The sequence below is a fragment of the Motacilla alba genome, chromosome 3, assembly GCF_015832195.1.
Source record: "Motacilla alba alba isolate MOTALB_02 chromosome 3, Motacilla_alba_V1.0_pri, whole genome shotgun sequence".
Taxonomy (NCBI): domain Eukaryota; kingdom Metazoa; phylum Chordata; class Aves; order Passeriformes; family Motacillidae; genus Motacilla; species Motacilla alba.
Genome location: NC_052018.1, coordinates 104567776 through 104595754, shown reverse-complemented (window position 1 = coordinate 104595754; position 27979 = coordinate 104567776). Strand labels below are relative to the sequence as shown.

The 27979-nt window shown below is 45.9% G+C and overlaps 1 protein-coding gene across 6 annotated transcripts in view; it reads right to left on the bottom strand.

The window, feature by feature from the left end:
* Positions 1-1953: 1953 nt before the first annotated feature.
* The window catches only part of TTBK1 (tau tubulin kinase 1), a 105687-nt gene continuing 79661 nt past the window's right edge, over positions 1954-27979 (bottom strand). For all 6 annotated transcript variants that reach the window (XM_038131483.1, XM_038131484.1, XM_038131482.1 and 3 more), the window contains 2 exons: positions 6815-8418; positions 1954-6043 (listed from right to left, as the gene is read on the bottom strand). In XM_038131483.1, coding sequence (XP_037987411.1) covers positions 5617-6043; positions 6815-8418 — 2031 coding nt within the window. In that variant the 3' untranslated portion in view covers positions 1954-5616. The remainder of the gene's footprint in view (positions 6044-6814; positions 8419-27979) is intronic.

Genomic DNA, 27979 nt, shown 5'->3' with positions numbered 1-27979 from the left:
GCCAAGTCTGCCTCAGGCTCTGCAGAATCCAGGAGGGCTTCAACCCCCTAGGCAAAAAGGGACTGACCTGGAGGGAACATACAGTTACTTTGAAGAGAAGATTTGCTGGAGGAGCTACATTAGGAATGAAGTGACAGGAGAGTGATGGTGTATAAATCACTGCCATTCCCTGGGATTCTGGCTGTACTTGGGATCACAGCTCACCTCAGCCTGCAGGCAGAGCTATTCCCTGGCCTTGCAAAACTACCAACCCCAATGCTCATGGAGGTCTTAACATCAGCTGGCTCTGCTGCCACTGCCAGAATAGTCCCAGCCCCTTGGCATGCAGCACCTGCTGCTGCTGAAGGGCACTGCCACTGGGGGTCTGCAGAGGACCCTGGGAGCCAGCACACTGTGAGCCCATGGGCTCCCACCCAGCAGCCCAGTTGCAGGCACATTGCCACACGAGGAAAGGGCCTGAACAGCAGCCCAAGCTCTCTTCCTCACGTGGAGGTGCAGGAGTAGCTGGCAAACAGATGGAACCAAAGGTGCTTGCAAACTCTCAGGTGGTCCCTGTGGACTTTATCAAACCAGCCTAGCACTGCTGGGGCATGGGCATGTTTCAGTTCAGCCAGAAGAAACTCATTTGATACCAAACTCATTCTGTCCACAATGGGACTTTTACTGTGTTCAGAGGATTAATTTAACTGCAGGTGACTGATGTGTGGGGCAAGGCCTTAGGTGGGCATTGGTGCCAGTGCACGTGGAATAGTTGTGGGTCAATAAACTATACAGAGAAGAAAGCAGTGTGCTGAGGGACCACTGAGATGCTACTGCAGCTGCCCAGGCTATCAGTGATCATCTTCTTACAGAGGATCTGCAGTGAGAAAACACCTCCGTGTTGGAAAGGAGAAATGTGAAAGATTTTTATGCCCCAACACAACCTGCTTTGGATCAAAATGTTTCACCACCAAACTCTCAGTGCTTGTGTTAGCCAGGGGCAGCCATGTGAACAGCAATGCTCCAGATCCTGATCCATGCCCCCACAGAGCTGTGTGTCAGTCCAGCAGCTGTTGCAGGTCTGGTGGCAAGCAGGACAGCTGTCAGCCACCCGGCTGGTGTGTTTCAGCCCTGCTTTGTGCTCAGGCAGGTGGAGCCTCCCAGCTGACATGCCCTTTGGTAGAGTGGTATCCTGTTCCCCCATCCACATTCACTGCACACAGCAGTCAGCCCTGCACACATCTGAAGTCACAGATGAGACTTCTCTGAAGGTAGCAGGACCCTTTTTAACCTTTAGTCACTATATATAATGGTCACTACTTATATTGTTGTAACAATATATATATATATATATTATAATATTCTTTACTTAAAAAAGGGCAAGCAAAGTCTCCTGCCTCTCACTGATTCCAAGCACAACTGACCCAGAGATATTTGCTACCAAAACACCTTTTGCACCAAGGCAAACTGAAGCGCCTGTGCTGCCAACCAGACAAATCAGCTAAGCAGCTCCATCCATCCGTGTGTTTGAACCTCTCCCCAGTATCAGTCTGACTGGTGCCATCTGTCCTTTTTCTCCCTCTGCTTATATAATCCTTTGCCACACTGGCTTAGTGCTGAGAACTGCCTTTCAGATTCCCCTCGTGGCACATCCCCCCTGTATCCGTGCTTCTTTGCAGGCAGTTCCTGGCCAGCCAGCAGCCACTGGCTCCTTCTCACCAGCCAGGGTGGCATCTTGGCTGGTGGGCAAGGCCCCTGCAGAGTGAGGACTCAGCACGACACCAGGCAGTCCCCAAGACTCTTGTAGTCCCAACACAGATGAGCAAGACGTGTCTCTCCCTACCCATGCAGATGAACACACAGATGAAGGAATAGGGGTGGCCTGTCCCAGGAGTTCCCTCAAAACACACACGGGCAAAATCACCTGCAAGGACACAGCCAAGGTCCTGCAAGGACCTGCAAGGACACAGCAGCCCCGCGTGCCCTTGAGCTTGACAGAGCTTGACAGAGACTCACAGCAGAGAGCAACAGGGTCTTGCCTCTCCCACCTTTCTGGGATGTGACAGCCCACCATGTCCTGTGATGGCAGACTAGATCCTCTGGCATTCCTCAACCACCTAACTTCTCCCTAACATCACAGGCCTCATCCCCTCTTGTCCCCAGACATGCTCTCTGTTTGCTCCAGCTATGGCAGGTGCCCTTCCAAGTTTCCTGCAGGGCAGCAGGAGAGGACCCAGAGGAAATTCTGTGTGTGCTGTTCCCCTGGGTGGGAGCACCTCCATCCAGGAGGACATGACCTGGGGCACACCATGCTGTTGATGCACTCTCCTGCTGCCCTTCATGCCAGGGACAGCTGGGAATCAGGGCTGTGTGGGAGCAGGGAGTCTGGTAGCACAACCATGAGGAGAGATGAGTCAGCCTGATCTCAGATCTCTACGGACCCAGCTGCACCTTCAGCCCAGCCCTGTCAAACAACACTGTGAACAGCTTTTATTTTCTGTGCTGGCCATCTTTCCCTTGCTTTCTGAAACCTGTGGGACCTGCCAGGTGGCTCTCCAGTATATGGCAGCTTTGGCATGTATCCCAGTGGGACCAGGAATCTACGGCATCGCAGAGAGAGATGATACCTTTGTGCCACCAGAATCCTGCCTGATTTTTGTGGTTGGGTCATGGTAGATAGATCTCTTAGAAGACAGCTCAGTTTCACAGAAACCTTTTAATAAGAAAGTCCCCATAGTGCTGTGAAAGACTTCACTGGATGGTTGCTTCACAATTAACAGCGTGCCTGATTTCTTCATCTGCTGTTCTTGGCTGTTCTGACTTCCCTGCTTTCACGTGCCAGAGGAAGACCACAGAACCATAGAATGGTTTGGGTTGGAAGGGACCTTAAAGATCATCTGGTTTCAGCCCTCTGCTATGGGCAAGGACACCTTCCACTAGACCAGGATGCTCAGGGCCCTGTCCACCCAGCCTTGTGTCTGCCCTGGAGCTTTCTTTCTGACATTGGGCCACAGAATACTGTCCCTTAAACTTTTTCCCAAACAAATACACTGCTTGTGCTTTATTGGCTTCCCACGATGAGGCAGGTTTGCTAACCCTGTTAATAGTCCTGTAGTCCTCTTTCAATGCTCTTTCAATGTCATTTTTGGCATGTGCCTTAAGACCTGGATGGACCAGCTGGTAAAGGCTTCACAACCAAGTCTTATCATCTGAGCACTCTACAATTAATAGACCTCCAATTAATTAATAGGATTCCCATTATGATTTATATTTCTGGAAAGAATCTGTATTTGAGTTTATTCTGTTTTCTAGTTTCTAAACCTGCAGTGCATATTTAGGCTCTAGTCTGACCCACACTTCAAACTCAGAGAAAGTTATAGTGCCACCAGAAGAAGTGGTCACAGTCTCTGTGTGTCCTTCTTCGGTTGTGTGACCAAATGGTGAACCAGAGTGATGAAATGAACCAGATGAAAAATAAACTGGTGAATCAGAGCAGTTTGTGTCGTGCTGGATCAGCATTTCCAGCCATTTATCAAATAGCTGCTGCACTGTAAATGTGGTGGAACTGTGCAACTAAACAGCTGGAACTTGGAGGGATGTTGCTTTTGATGGCAACATCAGCTCAGTCCATCAGACCACAGCCTCAGCTCCCTCTGAGTTCCCAGTGCTGCTGTGCAAAGATGAGGGCATGTTTTCAGACTAAGCTGTGCTGCTTACTCGACCAGGGTGAACCACATCAATGGAAAACACTTTGAGCTAGGTGAAATGAATTCTTAGTGTTGGCAACACTGAGACTGTCACATGAAGAGGTAATTCCTGTCTCATGTTTTTACACATTTCCCTGTGCAGGTGTGCAAGGAGTACCCTTTTCTCCCACACACCCTGTCACAGCTCTCATACTCCTTTCCAGGACTCCTGTAGATATGAGCAGCTTCAGGATCCCTTGAACTTGATGGCCATCAGTGTGTGACTCTTTGCATTCATGCTCAAATGAATCAAGGTTATTACTGTTCAGATTCCTCTGGTCAAGCTTTGTTGTCTGCAAATAGTAAATTTGCAGGTAGTTGTAACTGCAGGAATAGGTGTACAGAGCAGCTGTATTTTTGTTCTGCCTCATGCAATGCCTCTTTTAGGCATGACAATGGTGTGAAGCACAAAGTATTTGGGTCTGGAATGTTTTATCCTGTGAAGCATGGGGAGAATTTTGTCTACTTCAAGATCTCATCAAGATCAGACAGGTACCAGTCCTCCTTGCTTTCACTTTCAAGCCTTCCTAATTAGTCTGGGGGCTAAACAGTTGGTTGATTTAGCTCTAGCTGACTGTTAGCTTATGCTCAGATAATATTACTTGAGGAGCACAGCCCTTGCTTTTACATTCACATTGTTCATCCTCAACGTGTGGCAGAGGTGAGCACCAAGGAAAAGACATAAACCCCACCTCTGCCACTCAACTCACTGTCCCCTCAGATAGAAATGCACATGGCCATGGCATGCCAGCAAACCTCTCATTGCAAAGCAGCAGGTTTTGGGTATACTACAGGATAATAATTTCCCACCCTGCCGTGCAGGGGAACTTTCAACCACAGTGCCAAAATTCACAAACACCAAGAGCGTGACAATAAAACACAAGGAATTCAGGTGCAAGGGGCACTCAGGCTAAAGGCATCCAGTGACTTTTCACATCCTCACGATGGAGCTGTATTTGGTGGACTACAGGTCTGTGGCACCAACCACGCCCAGGCTGAGAGGAACCACCCTTGCTGGGGGGATGTGATGTCCACAGATCACAGTTTGGTATTTGTGACAGATGTGGCTGCTGTGTGCTCCCTTCTACATTAATTAGCAAGAGCTCTTGATTTCCCAGCAAGCTGCCAACACATCCCTACTTCCACCTAAGTACCCACCACACAAGCATCTGCTGAAACAGCAGCAGTGTCTGAGAAGCAATGCCAGACAACCTCCTCTGTGGGACATACTGGAGCAGGTAGGAGCATCCAGCAAGATCTGCCTGTCTCCTAATTCCCACCTGTAGAGGCATTTCTGGAAAGGAGAGAAGAGCCCTCTCCTCCTTACCCCTTCTCTTATCTCAGCACACAAGGATGCATCCATCCTTCTTGAATAAGCTAGTGGCAATCCCTTGCTAACACAGGTGGTGGGAGGTGAGCCAACACTCAGGGAGATGGCAGAGACCAAGGCTGGTGTTTCCCCAGCAAGGAGAAAGGAAGGAGCTGCCCGAAGGACACCAGCCTTCCTCTTTAGCAGGCCTTGCTCTTGTCACCTCTGCTCCTCTTTCCACAGCTGGAGTCGGTGTTGAGGACTGGTATTGCTAACAGAGAGGAGAATCCCTGGGGAGGGAGGCAGGTCAGGCACTGGGCAGGCTGCCTGGGTCACGGCTGGGTGCTGTGCGTTAGCAAGCGCGAGCTGCGGGCTGGGTGTCTCCCTTGGAAAGGCTCCGTGGCTCAGAGGCTGCCAGGCCCGTGGGAGCTGATTGCGGTGTGGGGTGAGAGTGAGTGAAGCATTCAAGTACAGCTACTGCTATACACTCGTGGGTCCAGCATGGAAGGCTGTGCTGCAGCATCTCAAGTGTATACTATATGCAGAAGTTACCCAGTCTGCTGGGCTCGCAGAAGAAGGTCATTATCTGGCAGCTGCCTTGCTTTCCAGGGACACCTGCTTTCCTTTGGTTGCTGGACTTTGAGTCTGGGTTTTTCCTCTTTGTCGTTTTTTGGCCACGCCAGGAGATGGCAGGGAATCTCCTGTAGGCCCCGGGGCCTGAGCTGAGGGCTGAGGTCGGGGGGAAGGAGGAACTCGCTGAGGAGCAGTCCCTGGTTTATGCTGTCGGCAGGGAGAAGGACTTTCCCTCCGAGGCAGCAGCTGGCTTCTGGGGGAAGTACTGGGGTTCCTGGAAGGAAGGACAGGGCTCCGAGGGGATGCACCACTGGACCTCTGCGAGCTGCTCCGTGGAGGAAGAGAAGTGGAGCTTGGTGACGAAGGAAGCCGACTTTGTACCTGTGTTGTTCGGCCCTCGTACGGGACACTGCCAGCTGGTCTCTGTGTCTGAAGCCTGCAGAGGAAGAAAAGAGCGAGATGAGGGAGGATGAAGGGGAATTTTGCAAGGGACTCTTGGGCTCCCGGCAGGATTGGCATGAATGTTGCCAGGCAATTACAAGGAGTCTCCAGCACCAGGATGGCAGAACCTATGCTGTGAACCAGATGGGGCACCAGTTTGAACACCATCCTGTAACTCAATGCAGTTAACTGCTAAGTGTTGGCCTTGATGCTCCAGCATTCTCTGAGTCAACACGCAGGCATGGTATCTGGGGCTTTTCTTAACATGCAGAATGGATGCAGCAACTCTTTTCCAAGGCAGGACATACCATTTGGGAATGTGGGCATGAGTTGGATTGCACCAGCTGGCCTCTGATGGTAACTGTGATGGAAGATAAACCAACTGAGGCAATCCCAGCTGGCAGCCTTGCTGCCCTTGCAGCTCTAATTGCAATAGTCAGGCCAGGAGGCCAGGTCTCCCTGCAGAGTCATGGCTGTGCTGCCAAACAGAGAGCTCAACAGCGGGGGCATCTGCTATTATCACACCAAGTGAAAGGGCTTGTAAAAAGAAAGGTCTCAAAGCCAGGGCAAGCAAAGAAAGGCTTCAAAAAAAGAAGACAGAGAGGTGAGTATTTCACACACCTGTGGGCTGAAATGACTTCAGGAAACAAGGATGGACTATATATTCAAGCTGAGTAAAGGATGAAGTCATGGGAGGTGGGCAAAGCCCTGGATGTGTCTCCTCAACAAGCCCAGCTCTTTGCATTTCTCACCATTTTGGTCTTACCTGCAGGCAGCAGCTGCATCCTGAGGGGAGCTGCCCAGCCCTGCCATCGCAGCGGCCACGGAGCTCTCCGACCTCGCCGCCTCCAGTGGCGTTTTCACCGGCACGATGGGACGAGGAATTCTGCTCCTTGTGCTTATGGCTCTCTCTTCTCTCCCCAGCAGCGCAGCCTTCTTCTCTCCCTTCCGTGGGATGGAGTCATCAGAGTCGTGGGTGTCCTCCTCAGAACCGGTGGCTGACAGGGTTTCGGAGGCTCGCCGCCGCTCGTCGCTGGAGGAGGCCGAGGAGGAGGCACCTGAGGCCAGCCGGAGGAGGCGGCTCTGTCTCTTCTCCATCACCAGGCGAGCCAGGTCAGGTTGCTTTGCCCTCTTATAAAGCCTTTCTTTGGCTGAGAGTGAAGTTGAAAGGTCTGAGCCAGTGTCCTCCTCAGAGAACAAAATGGGTATCCGACTTCTATACCGGGAGCCCAGCGGCCTCCTGGGGCCCGGCTGGGGCGTCTCGACGAGGGTCTCTGCTCGCTTCAGGTGTTCTGTCGCTGATGCTGCCTTCTCGAGGCCAGGCTCCCTTGTAGCCACCTTGTCAGGCTCTTCCAAATCCAGCGAGAGCACCGCTTTGCTGGAGAGCTCCGGCTTGTCCTCGGGAAGCTTTGGCACGCCGTTGGGAAGGGCCGGCTGCTCCCCCACAGTCTCTGAGGTGGTTTCGACGTGATTGGCCGAAAGCGCGCAGCTCTCCGTCTCTGCCCCTTCCAGCCCGGAATGAATGCTTCCATTCTCCACCAGCACCAGGTTGTCCTCCAGCTCCTCCTCGATGATGACCTCCTCGAACTGCCCTGGGGGGCAGTACTCCTCGTGCCGCATCAGCTGCCCGCTGGAAGACATCACGTTTAGGTGGGTCTTCTCAGCAATGTGAACAAACGTGCGCTCGACTTTGGTGAACGGGGAGGAAGCTGTAGCCACTGCCACGGGAGGCTTGGGCTCCGATTTAAGGACCGAGGACAGGGTGCCTGGCTCAGACACATCCAGCTGGCTCCCCATGGGCTGCGGCCGCTCGCTCTGAGGTGTCAGTGCAGCAAGAGTGCCCAGATCGACTTCTGGAGGTAAGTCTGCAGCCACTGGAGACTTTTTCAGATCACCTGGTGAAAACAGCACTAATGTTTTTGAGCCTTCCTCGAGCTCCAGGTCCCCATCAGCAGTGGATGCTCGACCCTTGGAGCCCTTCTGGTCATCGGCCAGGAGTGTGGACGGTGCGCACTCCTGGCTGCGCTCCGTGCTCTTCTGACTCAGGTCGCTGCTGGAATCACTGTGCATGTCAATCTCATTGCCCTCCTCCTCCTCCTCCCCCTCATCCTGCTCATCTTCCTCCTCCTCATAGTCTTCCTCCTCTTCTTCCTCCTCCTCCTCCTCTTTTCCATTCATTTCCAGATAAGGTTCCAGAGGTTTGCAAGGAGCAGTCAAGACAATATTTGAAAAATCAACTTTCTTTATCCGCTGGGATAACTTAGGCTTTTCCCAGTAGTTGCACATATCTTTTCTGAAGTCTTGGTAAGGCAAACTTAAAGGGACTGCCTTGGGCAGGCCGTTTATTTCAAATGACTTCAGCATGTATGCCTGCAGGAAGAAAAGTGTGACAAAAGAAGAGGGTGAGTTAGCATTCAGACAACAGCATTGACACAGAACACACCAGGACCAACAGCAGCAGGAAGAATCCACGGAAAGCATCTAATCCATCATGCTTCCAAAATACATGCCTGAGCAGTCATCACTCCGTCATTTGATTAATACAAACCTTAGAGAGATTCACAGATACTCATAAATGAAGGAAACAAAACATGCCAAAGAAGTTCCTTTGTTAGCAGTCTTTAACCTGGACCTAAAAGAACTGTTTTCAAGCAATTCCTCAGGATTTTTTCACATTTCCCAATCTTCTTCTGTGTTTAGGTATTTATTTCAGTATTTATATATTTACTTAGTCATTCCTTCCTTACTGGAACCACTTAGAAACTTGCTTTTATGCCCAGGCCGCAGTGAACTGAAGGGGAACCTCTGGGCTAGATAAATTTCCTGATCACTTTCCATTAGCATCCACCATTGCTGCTGGGCGAGTAACACTTGTAGTACTACTGTCTTCCCCTGGTGCACCATCCATCCGCTCTTCTGCTCCCACATCCCTGCAGCAACTCCTCATTCTGTCTCCTACAGGCTTCTGCTTCCACTGAAATCATCAGCAAGTCATGAAAGCTGGCACATAAAGTGTCATGATCAGACCCTGGGGTGTCCAGCCAGGAGAAGTGAAGGGCAGACAGGAAAAGGTGGTGGGGGCACTGTTTCTCCAGCAGCAGCCTGTGGCAGTAGCAGGCTGTGAAATGATTGCAAATGATCCTACAGAAAAACAGTAGCTCACACACACATGCACACACTTGACCAAACAAGGCCAAAGTAAATAGGAAATGCCTGTCAAGCATGGCCTAATTAACAATCAGTTGCAAATGAAAATCACATCAGCGCCACTCTGCAGAAAGGATTTTAAACCAAATCATTCACAGCACACTTCTGTTAGGGCTTGCAAACTGTAACCTCTCCATAAAATCAACTGGTCAATAATGCATCACATGTTACCCTTGAAAAGTCCTGACCATGAACAGCAGGGTTCCAAACATCTGCTTTTTCCAGTGGCATTCGACAGCACCAGAGGATATTCAGGCCACACAACTAAACATGCACCCACTCAACCATGTGAGCTCCAGAGCTGCTCACAGCTACCACATTCACCTGGCCGTGGGAATGGATCTTTTTGTCTCTACTGGGGAGAAAAAGCCCTCAGTGGCTTTTCAGTCCAGTGGCACAATTAAAAATGGTTCTGGGAATGTGCATGTGCTGCGCCTGAAAAATGTACTATTTTTATGCTCCTGTACAACAGAGACATTTCAAATAGGTTGGTGGGCAGCATCAAGCTGTTCTGCGTGGTGGTAAGTTGTTATCCAGTTAGTATTTATTTTTATATCTTAGAAATTAAAACACAGGCTGGTTTTGGCAATACCTCTGGAATCCAAAGCTGCTTCCCTTCTTTCATTAAAGCTGGAGCCTGTTCCTGAAGATGGCCCTGTATTAGCCTGGTTTGGACCTTCACTGACCCACTCTACCTTTTGTATCAGGATGGCAGATGTGGAACTTGGATTGGTAAGAGGCACTTGCTGCCCTTTGCAAAGGAAATTACCCACGTGGCTTCTTCCCTCAGGCATTTCTTGGAAATTAGTTCATTCAACAGCCTAGGATGGGATGATGCATGTTGGCTGGGTTTGTTTTTCCCAAGAAATACATCCACAGTGCTAATCCTGGAATCTGGGTGCACTTCCCCAGCGGGAATGGGACCTGACCAACATCTTGCCTTGTGCTGAGCCCCCTGTTGGAAAGAGTTCCCCAACCCCAAGAACAGTTCCTTTGCTGTTCTACCTCACACCATTTTCGATATGCTGTGCTTGATTATGTTGATGGACAATTGCTGTTTTTCTTTGCATAGTGAAATATGCACCTGTGTAGATCTTCAGAGCTCTTCCCAGCCCTTGACTTGTGTCATATGTTCTTCTTTGTGGTCAAGGTGAGCTGAATCCAGCCCTGCATAACACATCCTACATAGGCCAGAGATATGGTTTCTGTGCCCTGCAGTCTGTCCCTGCAGCAGCCCTGTCTCCAGCAAATCCTCTTTTCTCAATAGCTTTTCCCTTGCAAGACATTGAAAGTTTTTCTGAGATGGGGTTGCACTAAGCAATAACCTATGACATGGAGCTGGACAGCAGGATGTTGCTGTAAGAAAAATAGTAGTTCTTTATTGTGCTCTGGTGCCCCTCTGCTACCACTGAGTCATGCTATAGATAACTTTCTAACCCCCATGTGCTTCCACCTCGACAAATTCCTTGCAGCATTTAGGAAATGGACCGCATTTCTGTCTGTTTTTTCAATTTCTCCATGTATGTTTTACTTTCCTGTACAGACACTGCATCCTGAGCACAACAGTGACTGCTTTTCCTGTACCTACCTTTGAGGGACTTGGACTGCTTCATCTGCTGCATGCAGTACCTCAAAACTACCAGAACACATTCTTTAAAGCAGCCTGAGACAGTCGCTGCTTTGCCACTTGTAAATGCACCGTGGAGAAAGTCCAAAGAAGACAAATATCCAACTACAAGAAACTCTGCTGAACAAGGTGTTCCCAGTTTGAATCCCTCACTAGAGAAACTTGGGTCCCGTCTTGACAGTCTTTTGTACTACATCCCACTCAGCTGCTCTAGGATTATTCCCCAAAGGTCAGAGAAGAACTTTTCTGCTCTGCTGTACTAATGGGGAGGAACTGAGGGAAGGTGTCAGAAGATCAGAAGCAGAGAGGCTTAGCCTGTATCTTAGAACTGTAGAATAAAAAAAGATGTAAGGAATCTCTGGAGATCTCTGCTCCAACCACCCCTCAAAGCAGGACCAACTTAGCCTATGCTGGGCCACATCCAGTGGAGTTTTTAGTACTTCAAGTATGGAAATCTCACAACCTCTCTGGGACCCCCTCCTAGAGCTTGAGGCTCTTCGTGGTGAAACATTGGGGGGTTTAGGATCTAATTCCTATATCTAACCTTCCTTTCATGCAACTTTTGTCCATAACATCTCATCCTTCCTTTGTGCACCTCTGAGAAGAGTATGGAATCTCCCTCCACCAGGCAGTTCAAGGAAGAAAAAGGATGCCACAAGCAATCCTGTTCTTAAGGCAGAACAAACCCAGATCTCTGAGCCTCTCCTCATGTCAGATGTTTCTAGTTTCTGGTCATCTTGGCAGCCCTCTGTCAGGTTCACTCTCCTGTGAGCAGGAACCATGCCATGAGCTAAGGCAGCCACATTTTCCTGCCTGTTTGACCTCAGATCTCCACTCCTGACTCTCTCTTGACTTGTCAGTCACTTGTCCAGGAATGCCTGTGGCATTACATGGGTCTGAGCATGTGTTTACCACAAAGTCTGCACGTTTCACCTCTTTACCACTCTGTCTCTTAATAAAACTTGTCTTAGATTATTGACTAAGGTTGAAGTGCTTGTGAGTGCTGCCCAAACAAATATTTTAGGACTCTACCTACTTTATGGTCAAACCTAGAAACTCCCAGGTGGAACTCTGTGGAGTTTCACAACAAAAGGCAACTGGGTTGCCAGAGACAGAAATAAAATCTGAAAGAATGTGGGATAGTTCAAGGTCTGCAAAACTTACCAACCTATTAAAAGCATCAATACCACTGCCCTCTTCCAAGTTCATGTATGTAAAGGAATGCCCCCTACCAACAGCAGCACTCATGAGGACTGGGTGGTGACAGATTTGGAAAAAAGAGGCATGACTGGCCTTATAATTCACCAATGTGGCCAGTAAACAAACCAACAGTGGTATTTCACCATGGATTGTCAACTGTTTTTTGCTAATACTGCAACTTCAACTCCTGCAGTTCCAAACATTGTTGAGATGGTGACACTGCCACGGGGTCTGCTCATACTTGGATGACTGCCCTAGAACTGAAGGACATGCTTTTCATTACTCCCCTCCTTGACCATGTTTTCTTTTAATTACTGCTAGATGAACTACTTTATGAACTACTTTATTTACTCTTTATGAACTACTGAGGAAAGGAAAATCATGGGAATTATGTAAGTCCACATGAATGTATTAGAATTGTTAGTAAGTGAACTGAGATTGTTCCAACAACTCCATCCCATACACCCAATAGACCTTATTCACATAGAATGGGGATTCAGTGGGCATGGGTCTCATTGCAATCTATGGCAAAAGGGGCCAGGAGGGGTGGAGTTGGGCTCCCACTCTTTCAGTGACACCCAAAATGAAGTGCTCTGATCTTGAAAAGGGCTGGTCTCCCTGTGAAACAGGCAGAATAGATAAACAGAGGATAGAGTGTGATCATGAGGGGATCTTCCCACCTCCCAGATGTAGTTCATAAGGGTACAGTGTCACCTGCAGGCACTGCTCAGGAACCTATAGTGGTTTGTCTGTCTGGGAGGTATCAGTAGAATTATGAAAGAATGGTTCAGCACATTCCCCTTCCCATTGGAAATTCAGAGTGGCAATGGCTCACGTTTCACAGCCATGATGGTTCAAGACTGGTCCAAAGAGGAAGAAATCTGATGGATATTTCACATTCCATAATATACCCAAGATAATTGTCCTGTCAAATGCTTCAAGGGGTTGAATTACTAGACGGAAGTTCAGGTCTTGCTTCAAATCTTATGCTGCAGTTAATCCAAACTTTTGGATGGACATACAATATTACTCAAAGCCCTGCGTGTTCATCTCCCTCAGTCTCCCAGCTCACCAGTTCTTGGGAAATATTAACTATGGATTTGACCAAAACTTGGGAGATCATGTGAAAAAACACACAAATCTGATTCGAGGCACTAAGGAAAATATGGTTTGAAGTGGCACAAGAACAATACAACCACATGGAACTGCAACATCCCTGAGCCACTATTAATATTTGTGACTAATAGGGAAATAATTTCTATAATTTATCATCATCCACAGGACATGTGTACTAATACACCATGAGGAACGCATATTCCAAGGGTGTGGGGAGTGTCACCATGCAGTGTCTGGTCTTTTTTGACTAACAATGACACCAGGCCTGACATTATTTGTTCAGAGCTAAGCACACAGTTCTGGGGCACACCAAGTGGCTCAGCAGTGATGGAACATGGTCTGCAGAGGGATGGTGATGCCAGCACACACTGGGATTGTTGACACTTTGTCACCTTTGGAGGAAGCAGCCTCTTTCAACAGCGTGTGTGTGTATGAATCAAAAGGGAGTCACAAGACCAATGGCAATACATGTGTCCTGGGTAATCAAAAAAATGTGCCTTGTATTCTGTATCTTTCCTATGCCAACCTCCCCAAGATTATCACTGTCCCTTTCTCTCTGGGCTTTAGAGAATTTCCTGACACCATTTTGGCTGCTCTTGCTGGAAGCAATCCCTGTTTCTGGAGCTGGGGAGAACATTTGCCTTGGACATTTTCAATGCTGCTGCCCAGCACATCCCAGGAAGTCAGATCCCCCTTCTCTCTCCACAAGTTCCAGCCACTGCCCCAGTTCCAGCCAGCACTGCTGATGGAACTGCCACTGCCAGGAGAGCCCCTGGCGGGTGGTGTAGAGCAGACAACCCAGCAGCATTGACTTTTGGTTTTGGACAATAAGAAATGGTACTTTCCTGTTTTTTGGTTTCGTCCCTGTTCCCTCTTGGTCACTTTTTAGGGGGAGAGGGAACTCTGTTATCGTGAAGGCTCAGTTGCTATGTTGTGTTTTTTCTTTTCTTTGTCCTCTCTCTTGGCCATGTGATCAGCAGAAGGGGCTTCTCCACCACCTTGTCTTTACCAACAAGATATTTGTGACAAGTGGACCTGTGGTGGGGTGGGCTCTGGAAGCTATTTTCACACCCCAACTGATGGCATTCCAAGATCAAATGATATATAACCTTACTGAAAAAATCAAAGCATTGACTAATGCAACTCGTGTGGCACTGGAAGAAGGTACACTTGGAGCAAACATCAAAAATGGCTTTGCAAAACCGACTAAAATTAGACTTTTATTATGGCCTGAAAATGGAGTGTGTGGATGTGTGAGCCTGTCTGATGATACCTGCTCCATTCAGATATCAAATGTGACTAAGGATCTTCATGAACAACTAGATCATATGAAGTATACAGCAAGAGTAAATAGAGATCTTGGATGTAGTATGGAAAATGGACATTAAACAAGCTCCTGCATGGGTTAGGTTTCTCACTTGCTGCTTGGCTACAGAGCTTATCACAATCTTTGTTATTAGTTTTTATTGTAATTGTTAGATTTTGTGGATTATTACGAATGATAAGCCAGGTAATGATCTGTATGTGTAATGATATGTATGCATAAGATCTGTAGGGATGGAAATGAAAGATGTGGAAGAGAAGGAAAAGGAAACCCCCTAGAGAGATACCCCAAAAATCAATTATATGAAGTTAAATGAACCTTACAATGCCCCCTGTGGCCAAGAAAAAGAAATCAGCAGGCCATGATGTCCCTCAGTGTGCAAGGACGTTATGGCTGTTGTTTGTGTGGCTGCAGCCATGGGGTGAATAATGTGATGAGTATTAAGTGCTGGTTTATGTTGGTGACAAACTGACCATGCAGGGCCCCTCACTGACCCTGCACATGGCTCGAGCCAAACCCCTTGATGTTGTCTGGGGTGAAGTGGAGGCCTCACAACCCAGTATTGTTTCCGTACCAGCCATCAGCCTTCCCCTTCACCCTCCACAACAAGCTGCGTTATAACTCTGGTCCATTAAGGAGATTAGGATGTGTGCAAAGACTCCGTGGAGCACCCTGACTGCTGCCTCAGTGGGTGGAGGAGGATTAAAGTGATTCTTTCAGCTTTTGTATCAACTTTAAATTCTGACCGAAAGTAACCAAGACCCTCATTAAGCCTTGTTTGCATATTAACTTTCACACACCTTAGAATGCAAATGAAGAGATAAAGGGCATGCCTTACATACATGATGACAGTCACCAAAATCCCACCTTTGACATGTGATTGTTCTACCCCTCTGGAAAGCACCAAAAATTATTGGATAAAAGAAGGGGAGCATTGGGACAAAGAAAAAGTACCATCCATGAGTCTGAATGGTGGAAGTTCTAACTTGGCCAGATCTATAGTATTGATAAATTGCATTATTTGTGAATCCGTGATCTGTGAATTTGTGATTGAGTTCTTACTGAACACAATCAGACCCAGTGTCAAGACCACATTCTCTGTGACTCTGTGCCTGTGAAAGTTCTTCTTGAACTCAGCTACACTCACAGTGCTGAACTGGGAATAAATAGAAACTAAGCCCAGCCTCATCCAGGCCCCCTGATCACTGAGGACCTGCTGGACCTGAGAACAAGTGGGTTTATTTTCTGTCAAAATTTCTATACCCTTAATGCAGCACATGGTACAGAGTGGGCTCAATGTCCTCCAGAACAGCCTGTTCTCCTAAGTAGCTCTGCCCTGATGTGGGCAAAAGGAACAGTTTCCCATATAAGCCTAATAAATTTTCCCTTTTACTTTAAAATTTGGGATTTTTTTCTCTCCCATCTCTTGTAAGCAAAAATCAACCAGGTATAGGAAAAAAATTTTTACAATATTTATCTCACATAAATTCAAGAAATGATGCACTTCTACCCACTGTTCTGTTTCAGACCACAGCATGTTCTGTTTCAGACCATGGCACCACTGGATCCTTCTGCAGAGCCTGACAGAAATACACATCTGCCACACACCAGCAGCCTCTCAGGCACAAACTAAAATGCACTTTGAAGCATGGAGAAGATAAGCTTTGGACCTTGCTAAAGGCAGACTCAGAAGAATCCTGCCTGACCCTCCACAGAATTCCCAGGAGAAAAGGGGACTCACACACTGTACAACTCTCCAAGTCTGAGACCACAGCCTTATCCAGGCTCTTTCTTTCAGACTGTCACCTGCCTGCACAAACTGCTCTCTGCCTTTGAGCAGCTGGAGTCTTGTGATTCTTCTGCATGAGGGAGATTTCCACCACCCTTTCCACAGGTACCAGAGCCTTCACATGCCTTGAATTGAAGCCACGTTGAGGCCTCCCCAAAGTACATAAAACACATCTCTAACAGTCACATAACTTTGTTTCTATTCCCGGATGTGTCTTAACTGCAAGTTTTTAGTGATCACATGTGTAGCAATAATGGAACTCTCACTGTTCTATCAGATTTCCTTCAACTCCCTGTGCATTGCTCCCATGTACCCAAGGATGAGCAGGGGACACCTTCCCAGATCAAAGGAAGTAGAAAAACAGAGAAAGAAAGCAAATAAAAAACCCAGCCATCAACAAGATGCTGCCTTTGATTCTTTAATAAGGTTTTGGTAGTATACAAGCTTTTTTTTGTTTGTTAGTTTTTCTTTTTTTTTTTTTTTTTCCCCGATTGTCTGGATTAACATACATGGATTTAAAAAAGGCACAAAATCCATTGCACAGCTTCTGTTTCATTTGTTTTTGATGACATTGCCTGTTCATTGTGGTTTCAAGTGTAGGATTTTACAGTACTCTGCAGCATTTACAGCATGATCTACATACAGGTAATCAATGCATGCTTTTATACAGGAGACAGAATTCAAATTCTCTCTCAGTATTTCTATATACACAATAATACAGTCTTTTTCTTCTGAAAAAAAAGCTTTGAATTGGTCTTGCATGCTTGGTATACCAGAAGAATTAGTGCAAGCATATATTACAGTCTTATTGCAGTACAAAAAGGGGTTGACCTTAGGCTCTAAAGGGATTAGATAAGGAAGAATAAAAAGACTCAAGGAAAACAAGCTTTGGATCCCTTTAGTCAACGACGTCCTTCCAAACAGATCCCTACACAGTACTGCCTTTAAAGCTACAGCAGGCTGCGTCCCCTCCATCTCCCTGCTGCCTTCCCCCTGAGACAAACTTCCACAGCTTCTGCAAACCTTCTGTCCCTAGCAGTCCATGAGGACTCCTGGCAGCTTGAGGAATCCCTTCTGCTGGACCTCTTAATCCTGGAGACCTGCTTGAAGGGGACTGCACTAAGATCCACTGCTTCAAGCAAACTCAAGTCCCAGCAGATGGAGTTTCTCAAGCAAACCAGGAAGCACAACAGGTTCCCTACAGCTTTTGTCTCCTCTCAGTAGCAACGACCACAGAAACCCACATTCACCTCCTACTCAAGTAGCAGTTGGTTAAATATGGTTTGGACTCTCCTGCTTAGCAGCAACAGAAGTCTAACAGGTGACACAAGGTAATGCAAAGGAAGGATATGCTGGTCCCTGAGATTCTTTATGGGAGCTGAAAAGTCTGAGAAGCAAAAATCAAGTTCTCAAAACGATGTTAATTGTTCCACTGGGAATGGGAAGAGGCCTTAGTCCTGAGAGATGCAGATGGCACACAGTCCAGTCTTCCCTGTAACAGCTTTTATTTGGATACTATCAGGACCTTAGCATATCCTGGAAGTGACATTATCCTCTGCCAACATAGACTAAGCTTGATCGGGACTGGGAGATCTGGCAGGATTGACAACAGTGTGTGGAAAAAACCTAGAGTCTGAGTTTCTGAAGCAGCTCTTTCTTCAACCAGCATCAGATGAGGTAAAAGTAGCAGGGGTCTTAGAGCTGCCATGCTTACTTGCAGGATCTCCGTGTTCCAAGAATCAGCACCATAAATGTTAGAGATGTTCTTCAATCCAGCATCTTACCATCAATGCTCCACAGCCTTTTTCTTCATTCTTTTTACCAAGGTGAATAGGACAATCCAGTCCTGTGCTGGATAAGTGCTCTGCTCCTCCCTGTTTGTGCTTTCACGTGTTAGGTTTGTGCCAGTTTTCCTAGCGTCTTGGATGGAAGCAAAAGCTCTGTAAAGGTGGGATGCCTGCCACTCAGCTTCCCAACTCTGCACCCACCAGTGTCTCCAGTGAGAGCCAATGCAGAGCTCCCTGTCTGAGCAGACATGGGGAACACTTCATTTGTATCACTCATTGGAGACTTGGGAAATAGTGAGCAAAGTGGAAGGAAATGATAATCCAAAAATTCCTCTAGTCCCTAACTGTAAAGGCAACTTAATAGCAGCAAGAAAGAAGAAGAAGAATATTCTGAAAGCTAAACATCTTCCCTACATCATAAAAATAACCAGAAGTCAGCAGTGCTGAATAAGAACCTGATCTGGTAGGGGTTTTCTAGGAAGGACCAAGCTGAAGGGGCAAGAGTCCCACGGAAATCCTCCTTATCTGACTTGTTCGGAGGATATTTGCCATTACTGTGTTTCATGTTGCCAGATAATTAATTGCACTCATAATTAAACTGAAACTTGTTGGAGTTGTTGAAGGAAACCCTGGGGATTTTTACGAGGCAAGTGCACTAGATGAGGTAACTCATTGAACCACTTTGCATATGAAAAAATAAAACCTCCAAACATAAAGCAATTTTCTTTTTGAACACTAGAAGACATGCAAGTGAATGTAAAATGGGGATTGCTTCCAATCCCCAGGTTACATGGTTAGCAGCTTGTTCAAAATGTACATTCATCGTAACATCATTTTTTTTCAATGGCAGGTGTGATATAAAGGAGTTGCAATACAGCAAATAACACTTAGAAACATTTCCCAGAAATTAATCTTTGCGCTGTCCCCTGGAACTGCCAATGCAGGTTTGTGTTATAGTGACCCAAACACAAAACACATGGCATAAAAACGCAACAAAAAGCAAGGTAGTGCCACAATGATCAGCCTTTATGTGTTTTATTTCATGTTTTAATATTACCTAAAATAGGTGTTTGCATACTATAAATTATGTCCCAAGTGCCAGCACTGTTCCCATCACCAGAATACTCTGCCACTGGCTGACAGCAAAAGGAGAGATGTGTCATTATGAACATCACACTGAATGAAGAGACCTGGGCTGGGCCAGGTTGCTGAAATCAGACCTGCAGCACGCAGAGGAGGCCGAGTGTACCCCCTGAACCAGATGCCATAAAGGTACTTTCTCTAAGTGGCTGAGATTTGTTCTTTGCAACATCCTTTTCAGCATTTGGGGGTGTGCCGAGTGGCCCACAACTGGCACAGAAACTCTTCTGTAAGGCAGGACCACGTGTGACCGTTTGCACGCCAGGCGTGGGTCACGCACACACACAAACACACAGACAAGCAGAAATGGAAGCTCCAGCGTAAAGCATCCCAAAACACCATCCTGGGGACAGCAGTGAAATCAGGAAGCACATCTGGCTTACTTTGGTCAGCCTCCCCAGAAATTATTTTCTCTTCCAGTCACTCTGGGGAGAGCTGGCAACTCTCAACAGGGAAGCAGGTCAAGAAAAAGGTACTCCATGTTCTCCAGCTGAGAAATAGCTGAGGCAATTTTTTCACAATAAACACTAACAGGATTTTAGGGGTTTGCAAATTAGCCATGATTTTAAAGGCTTCAGACCTTGTCTGCTAGGAAATGCAAATTTTTTTTTTTTTTAACTAGCCTCTTGCAGCCCATCTGTTACTGCCAAGCAGAGCTAGACAAATATACGATAGATATCTCTGAATTGTTCTTTCCCATTTTTACCAAAGGGAAACAAGAAAAGCAAAAATAAAAACAAAAGCTTCTCTTTTGAAATAGATTGGGATAAAAGAGCCCTTTCTTATTCAATGTGAAAGTAGCAAAATGGTCTCAGCTTCAGGTAAACTTCTGAGAGTGCCATGAAGAAACCTCTAATGACAACCATTAATAAAATGTGTCATTCATATAACCCAGCAGTCGACAACGCAAATAAATTCTGACATTGACGCAGAGCTGTGTCAGTTACTATGTGGCTGTAATACAGATGGAACTGGATATCACAGACACTCCATGTAGCCTAAGGAAGAGATGCCAGACCCACTGGACAAACATGGTTGGTATCTGTCACCAACCCCCCCCAGATAAGCAGTAGAAAATCTTCTCTTTTCAAGAATAATCTTGTGCTGCTGTCAAGCTCTTAAAAGCTCCACGTATACAAATCATGGAAGATCGATGGTGGTGTGAGAGGGAAGGACGCTAGAAAACAGGAAAAGGACTGAACACATCTTTCCATGCTTTCTGACCTTCAGTCTCATGGTGCATCCTATTGTTGAGCTATTTTACAAGAGAGGAGTGAACTAGCAATGGTTGTATTTTCTTGCCTTAATTTATTTACAAAGGATCACAGCACCAGATTCAAATAGTGCATTTTTCCATGAGAGAGTAAGGGAAGTTCCTGGTGATTTGCAGTCAAAGAAATGCCTCAGTGATATTTATTGTATTTGGTATATAGGTCCCACCCACTGTCCTGACAATTTATGGATTATGAAAAAATATTCAGCCTCCTGAAATTCCCTTTGTGCAACCAAACATCTGGCTTCATCCTGACATGTTCTGAAAAGGCTTTTTTTGTTGCTGACTCCCCCATGTAAAACAGCAGGGAAGTGACTCAATGGGAAAAATAAAGCACTTGGGGATCCTTAGAGTTTAAGAGCCCCTAGGAAGGTATGAATACCACAAGTGTGTTTCGGAATGAACTTGGGAAAGGCAAAACTGAGGTGTTTGCTCTGGTTTCTCAGTCTGCAGAAGGGTCTTTCTGACTGCAGAAGGCTTCTACTACAAAACAAATCACCAAGACTCTCAAAAGAGGCTGCACACGTTGGGGCAAAGTAGTCAGTGGCAAAGATGGTATCAAAGCCTGGCAATGCTACTGAAATAAAAGACAAATGAGGTAGATAACCACTCCAAAGTGAAATCTTTGGAAGAAATGTTTGAAGAACAGAGCAGAGAAGTGCCCCAAATGACACTTGTTTTGTTTCTAATCTCAAGTGCTCACAGCCTAGGTGAGTTAGAAGAACAGTGTGTTCACTGGCTTTAGAGCCACTTTTGGAAAAGAAACAGCCCAGCAACTGAAGAGCCACTCAACCTCTGTGCCCGTGGATGGGCTGGGGAAGGTGCTGAAAACACCTTTGCTTATTATGGCTGATCAGTTCAAGCAACAGGCCCTTTCCCAGAGGTTCTATATCTAAAAAATAGAGCAAAAAGGAGAAAAGATTGTTGATTGGTTCTCAAAGGCATGCTGCCTTCTTGTGTAACACCTGGGTTTGGTGTTACACGGCTGTGGAGAGCTGGGTGTCAAATGGAATCACAGAAGAAAGAAAGAGCTTGTTTAAAACAACAAGATACTTTGGTGGCCTAATGGCAGTGGCACAGGCTTGATAAGGGAAGAACAGTCACTACACGTGGCAAAGTAAAGAACACCAATCCTCAAGAAAGAATCCACCAGTCTGTGAGATCTCCAGTTTAAGACAGGAGCAGGAGGAAATACTGGTGTGTTAAAGTCTACAGTTAATGGAGAGTGTCAGCTCTGTTGCACTTGTAATTGCCCTCTCCTGGCTGCTTGAAACACCCTATTTGATTTGAAACCTCCTGACTCTCCCAGCTCCTAGGCTGGAGAATGGGGACAGTCAATTTGCCAGCCCAGAAAAATGTCCATTTGGAAGAACTTGAAGAGTTTGCAACTGGAGTTGCGTCATTTTCTCACTCACAGACACCAGGCACTGATTTAAGCGGAACTTGGAGACATGGTCACAACACCAGAAGTGGTGTTCAGCCAGCTATTTACATGGTTTGCAAACGCAGATGGTACCTGTGTCTTAAGGGAAAGACCATTGCCAGCTGTCTAAATTTAGCTGCTGAGGCAGACAATAACTGGGGGGAGCCTGCTAAGTCCTAAAGATTCCAGGACTTGAAACTCATGCAACTGCCCTGAAAATGGAAGGTATCTTCCATTCTCATTTTTGAAATCAACCTGCCTTTAAACAGTTTGATCTTCACACAGATTCCATGTAGAGCTGAAACTGCTTCAGTTGCCAAAACATGCCATTTTTTTCGCAACTTCCTCCAAAGAAGTCAGAGGGAGGGAAGGCCTCTTGGCTGCTCAAAGTGCTATAGGGATTGCATGGGGCACCATGAGCTGTGAAATGCATAAGAAAGCGGTGCAGGAGACATGCTCTGCAGGTTCTTGGGAATGGCAAAGGCAGAAGGGAGTGCAGGTATCCAGGGATGCAATAAGGATTGCATCGGATGAGATTCCATGAATGGAATGGAGGTAAACCAGGGGTTTACCAATGCGTGGAGTGGGACACACACAGGAAACCAAGGCAGAGCAAAAAGACTTTGTCATATGGGGAAGAGATGGGAGAGGAAAATTGGAACAAAGAGGAAAGCAGATCTAAGAGAACTTCAGTGAGGTGAAGGTGAGGGGGTTCTGCATGTGAAATCTACCAGGAGCTTGGGGCTATAGCCAACTGCTGCTGTTCTTGCATCCAGATTCAGATTCAGAAGCTGGGTGGCAGCTGCTGAGCAATGTCTCTGCTTACTGTACAACTACAAGATCCCAGAGGAGAGCATCCTCTGCCTTATCTCAATCCAGCCTGGAGGCCACTGTCCAAGTACAGCTTCTCCATCCTGGGTGGGAGGGGTGTCAGCTGCCATTCAGCCCAACAAACACAACTTCGGAACAAGCTTGTCCCTTTCACAGTAACAGTCCTGCAGCAGCCTTGACCACCACAGTGCCCAGGTTCAGACACACTACAAAGAGAAGGAGTGGTAGGACAGGAGCGACTTCATCATGAAGAGGTAGTGTAAGGATGGGGTTTTATCACCCATATGGCTGTTTTACAGGGCATTTCTAGCCTACTTTCTGTCATCACTGCAACAAAAAAGACTTTCAATAGTGAAAGAGGTGATGCACTGTAACTCTTTCACATGCCTGCCCTCTAACAGTAGTAAAAAATAATGGGAATGGTAGACAAGGTCAGGCTCCCACCAGGAACTTTGTCATCATGAGGGTATCAAGAGGATACTTCCAATGAAAACGGGCATCTGCAGAACTGCACCTGTGTCAGTGCAACTTATTTTCAGTCAACCCCCTCCCACCAGAACTTTCTCCCCTGAAAGTGAATGCGTGCTGGCATAACCACATTTACCCAGTGCTAGCTTAACCCAAGCATTTACAGTAACATTTTCACAGAAATCATATCTCATTAGCTCCTTCCTGAGGGTAGGAGGCTGAAGAGAGAGCAATAAATTGGAAACATCTCCCATTCTGCATAGAAAGAAAGTGAAAGGAGCCAAGAGGCCAAGATATAAAAAGATGGCTTTTATATGTATATACAAGTGATGAACATTTGCTCACTGAAGTAGATCATGAGATCCCAGCGACAGCTTCCTGTCCTGATGCCAATGATCTCTGTGAGGGAGTGGCAAATGCTCATTTCCAATTTGGATTCTGAGGAGAACAAGTGCTATGTACAATGGGAAGTAAAAGAAGAGTATCTCCCTCAGGATGCAAATCCCGTTCTTCGGCCCTTCTGATGAACCCAATTTGCCTAAGAGTCTGATGCTGAAAGGGAATTTTATTTCACTAGTGTTGATTACCACTGGCTTATTCTATCTGAAGAACTAAAAAAAACCCTACCAAACATAAAAGGACAAATAACTAGGGCAACTAACTTTTCAGCCCACAGCCCCATGATCAATTTTCATGTCAACAGCCTTCCATCAGCTGGGTTTTTTGCCGACTGATTTTGGATATATTTACATTTATAATTGCAGTCATTATAAATTAAACACAATAAATAAATGCAATATAAATGTAATCTACATAAGTTGTTTTTTTTTAGAATTGCACTGCAACTAGTTTCAATATTAATTTATTACATTTCCATATATATAAAAAGACCTCTTTTCACATTTCTTTAATTTGCCAACTGTTCCTCAACAATATGTAGATTCCATAGTAATTAATACAGCATTAGATGAAGATGTTTAAAAACCCCTTTAAATTGATTATTTTTAATACTTTTTGCATAATACTTTAACATCAGGATTCCAGCCATTAGCACCAATTAATTTGTTCAGAATTAAATTGTAAAAGACATATTGATCATGAAATAAGACTTCCCATAAAGCCCAGGTAACAGCAACATGTCCAATTATTCTGGTATAGAGCCCAAATTTGATGGTTTAACAGGATTGGTTTAGAAACCAATATCCCACCTTACAGAGACTGAACAGCAAAGAATTCAGTGTCTTTAAAAAATGTATTTCAGTGGTTTACCACACACCTATGTCTTTAAAATGAGCATCTTTCTTCTAGGTTTACCTTTGCTATTTTGTCTTCCAGCACTTAGACTCATATCTTTGCCTGGCAGGTTAAAACACCTCTTGCTCTATTCAGGCAGAGACACCTAAAAGCAATCACGTCACTTTTTAGTTTTGTATTTAATGACAGACTGCATTTCTTCCTGCTTATTCTACAAGGCAGGTTCTACAGAAGCATTCTTGTATCACTTCTTCTCTTTTAGGTTTTGAAAATCTTTTACAAAAATTTCCATACAAGACTTGGATATGTCTGGTAGTGATCTCACCACCACAAAAGATCTCCCTCTATTCACATCTTCTATTTTCCTGCTGATACACTGAAGAATTATTTATTTTTTCTTTTCTTTTTTTTCTGCAGCAGCATAGTGAGAACTTAGATGCATCTAATTACTTCACTTAACTGCCACCTCATTTTGGAAGACAGCACCTCCCAGGGCACACTTTCTCTCATTCTGTACATGTGACTTACATCTTTCATACTCCAAACATGACCTTGTCCCTGTGTGGATGCAATCATCACTTTGAACACAAGTAATTTATCAAGCAATTCAAGATCCTTCTGCAGAGCTGCTCTGTCAGTAGTGTTTTATCAAACAACCCACCTTCTGTCACTGCAAACCTTCTCCTCAGTGATTTCTTTGTTCTTCTTGACAGCCACTAAAGGCATGGAATAGTGCTGAGTTAAGGGTAGGAGGTCAGGAGTCCTAATGAGAAATAGCCCCTCTTGTAAGAGATAGCAACATATAAACATATTTTGTTTGTCTAGTTGGCTTTCAATTTATTAATAATTTTAACTGGAAGAAAGTCTTACTGAAGTCTGTATAAATCAACCACTTTATAAATCAGAGTTTTGAACTTAGAAAAGCAGTATCAAGTTCATGTGAGCAGCATTATGGTGAGTAGCATTAGACAGATTACTGACCTTTGAAATTTATGTATGGAGCTACTTATTGGCTAGTCATTGTTTTTGTCTGAGCAAAAGGCTTAGAGTTTATAAATACTCAGTTATCCCATTTGTTCCCTTTTCTGACTGGCACAACTAAAAATTGTTTGATTTTTTCTTTAAAAATAGAACAAGAGTAATTTTAATTCCTAAAATTGACCTTGAAAAGTGAACATCAGTGTTTTGGATGCCATGAACATAAATTATTGAGAGTTACTGATTTAAGTATTTAAGTCTAGTGCTTTCACAAATTCTATTTTTTCTGGAATCTGTTCTTCCATCAAAGTCTCTAGTGAAGATGGAAAAAATAACATCAGAGTAGAGTCTACTTAAGGAAATCATCCCTTCTCATGTCACTTTGAGAAGAGCAAATCCTTGCTCTTTCTGGTATCTGTCCTTGACAAGGGAACTGCCAAATAGGATCAGGCTAGTGGTTAATTCAACCCAAGTATTTTTGGCAATGCCAGTACCTTTTTAAGAAATAAAGCTCACAAAAAAAAAATTGCAGATAAAAATTTTGTCTGATCAGTAAACTGTCCTGTTCACACACGTTCTTGGGGCAAATCAAAACAAATTGATGCTACTGATTTAAGAATGACTGTGGGAAGAGGCTGGTCATACCTGTGCCAAATCTTCTCAAGGAGGGTATATTGTCCCCCCCATCTCCAACCCTGCACCCCCCAGGATGCTCTGTCAGCATGTCAGCCTGTCAAACCATGTCCATGCAGACACACTGGGCCAGGTGCTAGGAACTTCAGAAAGCACCCCCCACCCTGTCTGGGGCTGCACTATCTGCTCTTGCTTATGTGAGGGTGAATCTAATATTAAGGGAGCTTCAGGTAGGGCAGATGTACCTACAGAAAGCCCTGTTTGGGAGGAATTGCTCCTTGAAGGCCCACTGGAAACACCCTACCTATGCAGTGATACCTCCATGCCACAACTTCCTTCCAACACCCACTTACTCCAACCCATTTTCGCATCTGCCTGAGCTCTCTGCATGGTTTCTTGCATGTATCCTATGCTTGTATATTTTCTGCACGGTATTTTACTTTGGACTTGCACTTCCTTAAAGCCCTGAGCACCAGCAATGACCCCCTCTTCCTCCACCTTAACATCCATACTGCCTGTTCTCCCAGAAGATGAGACCAAAGGCTCATGGCAATAGAAGACGGTTACCACATTCACTTGACCACAGAAAGTGTTCATACAGTCTGGTGTTTTACACTGCAACTCTGCTGAGAAGGGCAACATATTTGTGCAAACACAGGAAGTAAGGATACTTATGACAATTTAAATTAACTTTGATCTCCCTTTTGTTTTCAGATTCACAGTTTTAGCAAAGGGCTTCATGGGCTCTGTATACCAGGAGCTGAGGCCACTTTATTTCTCAAATGAGATCTGTTATCACAGGCATTTCCAAGCAAGGCCAAGAAGCAGGACTGCTCTGCCATTGAAAAGCTGCAGTTGCCTAAAATTTCTGGAATTTAAAACCAGCCTAATTTACAGCTGGATCAGTAAGAAAATCTTTGCTATCCAACTTGACAGTCAGTGCCTCTAGGGGCAGGTAGGAAAATTTGGAGCAGCTTAGGAGTGGAGAGCAGACAAACAGTCCCACTGTCATGTAACAGAGGCACAGCCAGAGAGACAGAAATGTGTGGTCACTGTATGGAAACCAAACTGCAACAAAAGCAAGGGGATTTCCAAAGCCAAAGCAACAAAGAGATACATGATTGTAACTCCACAAGAGGGACAAACCTGAGGTCCTGCCTCAGGTGAGCTTTGAGTGGGAGTCTGCCTATATCTAGATGGAGTAAAACCGCCTACAGGTTCGGCCCAGTGTAAGACACCAACAGAGATGCTTGAACCGATTTGCTGAGGAAGGTAACGCTTGCTGATACCTCCACAGTCTCTCCATTCCAGTCATAACTTGACAACATTTTTCGCTGGATTGCACGTGTTCAGTGAGGCAGCCCTGCACTTCCTACCCCGAGGCCGCAGGACGCGCGAGCGGGTTTTTCAGAGGAGCCCTGGCACCCGCCTCTTTCACGCACCACACGTTCACCATCTGCGTTCTCATCTTCGGCCTTGCTGCCGCCCCTCGCTCGGGCTGCTGGGAGGTTTAGAAAGGCAGATCTTTTCAGTCTCTGTGGGGTCTGGTTGCAGGGGCTTTGGAAGTTACAGTACCTTAGGCCAGTGTTGTCTGGGATTCAATATTGCATTAATTGGTGACACATTGTGGGTGGGTGGGATCTATTATTGCATTATGGAGGCTGCTGCTTCCCTGAACAGGCTATGTTTTGTGTGTGAAGCGGGCCCACACCTGCTGGAGCTGGGACCTGGAAATGCGGAGGACGGAAGGCATGAGTCTGTGGTTTCCTGCCGTGAGGGGCATGTGCCTGCGGTGGGGCATGCGCACGGGGCTGCTCTCCGCCGAACGGCTGCGCTGTATGAAAGTGCCACCAACGTGAGGGTAGTGTTCTGTCTCCAGGG